The sequence below is a fragment of the Fulmarus glacialis genome, unplaced genomic scaffold (genome assembly GCF_000690835.1).
Source record: "Fulmarus glacialis isolate BGI_N327 unplaced genomic scaffold, ASM69083v1 scaffold32112, whole genome shotgun sequence".
NCBI lineage: Eukaryota > Metazoa > Chordata > Aves > Procellariiformes > Procellariidae > Fulmarus > Fulmarus glacialis.
The window spans coordinates 601-5,142 of NW_009197695.1; the positions used below are offsets into that span (position 1 = coordinate 601).

At 59.2% G+C, this 4,542-nt stretch overlaps 1 protein-coding gene across 1 annotated transcript in view; it reads left to right on the top strand.

Moving 5' to 3' along the window:
* The window catches only part of LOC104073003 (centrosomal protein of 131 kDa-like), a gene marked incomplete at its 3' end in the record, with an annotated part of 4,618 nt that extends 412 nt beyond the window's left edge, over positions 1-4,206 (top strand). The window contains exons 2-7 of the mRNA XM_009572642.1: positions 570-768; positions 1,845-1,930; positions 2,666-2,780; positions 3,195-3,313; positions 3,833-3,946; positions 4,057-4,206. Coding sequence (XP_009570937.1) covers positions 570-768; positions 1,845-1,930; positions 2,666-2,780; positions 3,195-3,313; positions 3,833-3,946; positions 4,057-4,206 — 783 coding nt within the window. The remainder of the gene's footprint in view (positions 1-569; positions 769-1,844; positions 1,931-2,665; positions 2,781-3,194; positions 3,314-3,832; positions 3,947-4,056) is intronic.
* Positions 4,207-4,542: the final 336 nt, after the last annotated feature.

Consider the following 4,542-nt stretch of genomic DNA (forward strand, 5'->3'; position numbering starts at 1 on the left):
CCGCTTCTGAACGGCTTCTTGGCGGATATTGGGAGCGCTTGGTGGGGGAAGGATCCCTCGGGAGCTGCCCGGTTGCTTCTTCGGCATCGCTGCCCGATGCAAGGCGCAGGGTGAGCTGGACCCCCAGCTTAGCAGAAGGGGCCGTTCTGGGCTCGCATGATCCTCTCACAGCCATGGTCCGTATGGAGTGCAGGAGCCCGGTGTGGGGAGCAGGGCTTTTCTCTTCTGTGTTAGTCGTCTGCTGGCCCTGAAGTGAGCGTCCTGGCCCGTAAAAGGGGCTGCAGGGCGTGGGACGGACAGCCGGGGCGTTAGGTCAAAGCAGTGAGGAGATGGCTGCTGGTGTCGGGCACTGTGAGGAGTTCACCTGGAGCCTCTCCCGGCCTCGCATTCAGGGTTATTTGGCATGTGGGAATACAGAGGAAGGTGTTTTGTCCCATTTGAAAACAGTTACGGCTCTGTGTGCCGGCGTTTGTAGGAGACTCCTGGGAGCAGAGCGCGTGGTTTGCTTGCTGCACAAGGCTGGATGTGCTCCCCGTGCCTTCACTTCTCTCTCTGCGCTGTGCTTCCAGGGCCCCTTCTCTCTGCTCGAGCATGAAGAGCACCCGCAGCAGCTCCTCCTTCCAGGGCACCGGTTCTGGCGGCGTGGATCTGAGCCTGACGGGCCTCCCTGCGCCGGTCTCGCGGCGCCCCAGCAGCGCCTCTCCCGCCAAGCACATGGCGCGCTCCGTCTCGGTCACCGCCGACGGCAAACCGAAGAGGAACGCTCTGGTGAGTCCTGGGCAGGAGAAGTCCTTCATCCCCACATCCCTCCTGCTGCTCGGGGCAGGGAGGTGCGTGTGCACGGGCTGCGGGATGCCTCGACGCACGCCCGCTCTCCCGGCTTCTTAATGCTGGGCTGTGCTGGTCCTGCAAGGCCAAGCTTGAAGCACAGCCTGGAGCGGAAGGTGGCACTGGGGGGGGCCTCGGCTCCCCCCAGGAGCATCTGGCAGTGTGGCATGGCTGCGTGTTTATGGAGAGCAGCCGCACCGCCTTCGGGAGGGGAGAATTGGGCTGGTCCAGGTGCTAGCTGGAGCTGCAGCTCTGGGTGCGGCAGTGCTGCGTGCTCTCTCCAAATCTGATCATCCTCAGCGATCGGCTGCTGGTCAGGTCTCTTCTTGACCCTTTAACGTCCACAGAAGGGCAAACAAGAAAGCATCAGGCTTCAGCCTTTTCCCTTCCTTGCCCTTCACCTCCCTAAGCAGATTTTCTTCTGGAAACTCCCCAGTTCTGGTATCTTCTGCCGGATGCTGCGGCGCTTTCGTGCCCAGCCTGTGCCTTGCCGAGCACCCTCCGTTCCTTCCGGGGTCAGCAGAGCTGGGGACTTGGTGTCTCGCTGAGTGGGGTTTTCTAAGACTGTTTTTTCAGCAGAGCGAATGAGCCCCAGGTACTTTCTGGACTCTGTTAAGATCCAGTAGTGGAGAGTCTCTGCGCTCTTTGCTGAGTAATCCCTGCTGCCTTGGCAGTCTTCCCTCATGCTCATTCCCAGGGCAGGTAACGAGCATGGCCCTTCTGGGGTGGGGAGCTCACACAAACGAACACGTTCCTGCTGGCTCAGCAGCAGCGCGGGAGCCCGAGAAGGAGCGAGGTGTCATTGTGCACTGCCTCAAGGAGAGGTTGGCAGCCGCAGGGATATCGGAAACATCATGTCGGGGCTGTGTTGAAGGGGGTGGAAGGGCAGCACCGCCAGCAGTGCTATTTTAGGATGCCTGACTCACAGGGGGAGCCTGTCTAGGCCAGACATCCCAGCTCCGCCTGCCTGTGCTGCTTCTTAACATCACTGCTGAATTTAGCTCTCTCCTCCGCAGGAAGATGCGGGATCCCGGGCAATGAACAACCTCCGGAGGTCCAACAGCACCACCCAGGTTAACCAGCGGGTGAACGGCACGCGCAGGTACCGCTCCAGCCACCAGCCTGTGTCCGTTTGTCCCGTGGATGGGACCGTGTGAAACCCCACCCATCTGTTTGACCTCTCTTGTCCTGTGAGAGAACCGGAGCCTTCTAAAAATGTACATTAAGCGCTCTCATACACATCGGGGGTTACAACCTGGCCTTGGAAAGCCAAGGTCTGTTTTTTTGTTTGGTCCTTGATTAGGATTTGGGGAAATGGAGTGTATTTCTGTGGCTGGGAAGCCTCTGTCACAAAAGACACTCAGTTTAATTCCAAGGGACAGGACCATTCAATTACAACAGCTCCTCATGGACCCTCCAGACCGTAGCTGGACTGTATTCTGTCTCCGGTGACCTCCTAGGGCTGTCTCTGAATCGTGATTTTCCGTTCTCTTATTGCCCTGTGCCCGCCCCTTTAATATATTCTATCTCTGCATGTCATGCTGAAATCTAAAGCTCTGTATAAAAACGAATCATTCATAGATTTCATGACTGTGTAATGATTCTCCATCCCTTTCCTCTTCCGTGTCACGATGGCAGGCGGTGGGTGTGCCTCGGCTCTGTGCTGTGCTTGTTGTCAGAGTGCCCTGCCACGATCAGAGCGTGCTTGTCGCTGAAGCAGCCTGGGCAGGGTGAGAACCCTGCTATCGCTGCCTTGTTGCCGTTTGTCTGCATGCAATATTAACTCCAGAACATGTGTTCTCTCCTCCTCTCTGCCTTCCCTGGTTTCGGGCTAAAGCTCAGAGCAGACGGGAGACTTCCTGGCCCTCTTTGAGAGCAGTTCTGGGGGAAGAAAGAAAGTGGCGAGTCTGAGCAAAACCTCCCCGGAAAAGAAAACCACGTGGAACATCTTGGTGAGGACAGGGACGTCGTGGGGCGGGTAGGCTAAGTCAGCTCTGCTTGCTCGAGGCGTTGGCTGGGTGGAGGAGTGGGAGGGTTTCCCTAGACCCGAGGATGGGGTAATACAGCTCGTCTGTGATGGCCAGGCTGGTCCTTCCTCAGCCTGCAGTCAAAGCTGGCATGGTTTGGATGGCCAACATGCTCGGCCAGTCCTCTGGCCTGCGTTGGCCTTGTCTCTGGCCCAGGGCTTTTGGCCTCCGTGCTCCTGGCTTCTGGTGGAGGCAGGCAGAGGCGCAGGCAAAGCCTCGAGTGCTGTGGCACAGAGGTTTCTTGTGCGTGGGAGAAACTGGCTTGTGAAGGAAGAGGGTGGCGTTTGAGGACGTGGGTTTGGCCCTTGCCTGCGCTCATACCCGCTGACTCCGTGGCAGGACGATCAGCCGCGAGCGTTCCCGGGTCCCTCCGGCTCCCGCGGCGTTGAGCCACCAGCGGGCATGAGGAGGAAAGAAGCCACCGCGCTCCTGGCAGCCAACTTCACTGCCAACAACAGGTAGGAGGGACGGCGCTGAGCCGGAGCCTGTAGGCCTGGTGTTGGGAGGAACTACACCGAGAAAACACCCGGGCAGAGTGGGGGGTGCCGGTGCTCTGCCTCTGCCAGGGCACGGGGGTCAAGTGCGGGGCAGACCGATGACGGTGTGCCAGGCTGGCTGGCCAGGACACGTTTGGAAGCCGCGCAGGAGCTTGACTGATGTGTGGGAGAGGCTGAACGAGTAAAACTTGAACCCTTCAGGGCCAGGAGAGACAAGGCTGCGTGTAGAATAGCCTGAACAGCAGGCTGTTAGGTCTGCTCGGGCTGTGTCTGTCTGTCTGTGCGTCAAGTAACAGCTACCAAGGAGCGAGCTCTGGAGAGCGGGCGAGTCGCTTGTGAGGCCTGGCCTGCTCCTCGCCTTGGGGAGCACTCCAGACGGTCATGGTTGGGTTGAGGGTTGCAAGGCAGGGAGCATCCGTGGTGCATGCTGTCCCCTTCGCATCCAGCAAGTCCTGACGCCTCGTCTTCTCTCCACAAAAGGAGCAACAAGGGCGCGATGGGCAACTGTGTCACCACCATGGTGCACAACAACTACTCCACCACTGAGAAGGGCCCTGCGCCCAAAAGCTCCAACCAGGCACCTAGCTCCCTCAAGTAAGTGCGGTGAGGTCCTGGCTTGGAGGCTGTGCTGACCCCGTGTTCGTGTGCTGATGTGGCACAGGACGGGGCAGGATGGTGCCAAGTAGCTTCATTATCTTCCTTAGCAACGTTGTCAAAGCGACCTCAAATGAGGACGGCGAAAGCAGCAGCTTCGTGAAGTCTCAGAAGAATTTCTCCAGCAACAACGTCATGACCCGCAACAACAACAGCAGCCTGCCCCGGAGGAAGGAGGTGACCGAGGAGGAGGCAGAGAGGTGAGGCAGAGCTGGTGCGTGATGGCTGGTGGGAAGAGGCAGGAGGATGGTGCCAGGCGGAGGGGTGAGCTCCAGGGGAGCTGGTGCTGGTTTGTTCTTCTCCTGTGGGACTCCAGATTCGGGAAGGGCCCCTCTTAGTGCACCCGCAGTGCCCGATTTACCCTCCCCGTGACTTGGCTCTGCGCTTTGAGTTGTCCTCATCAAAGGCACAAGTTCCTCCCACCCCAAATGTCAGCCCAGGAAGAGGCTTCGTTGAGTCGGGGTGTGAGGGGACGGAACAAGTCCCGGTGCCGTGGGCGAGCAGCCTGCGCTCTGCTGCGGCAGGCCGGGGGGGTG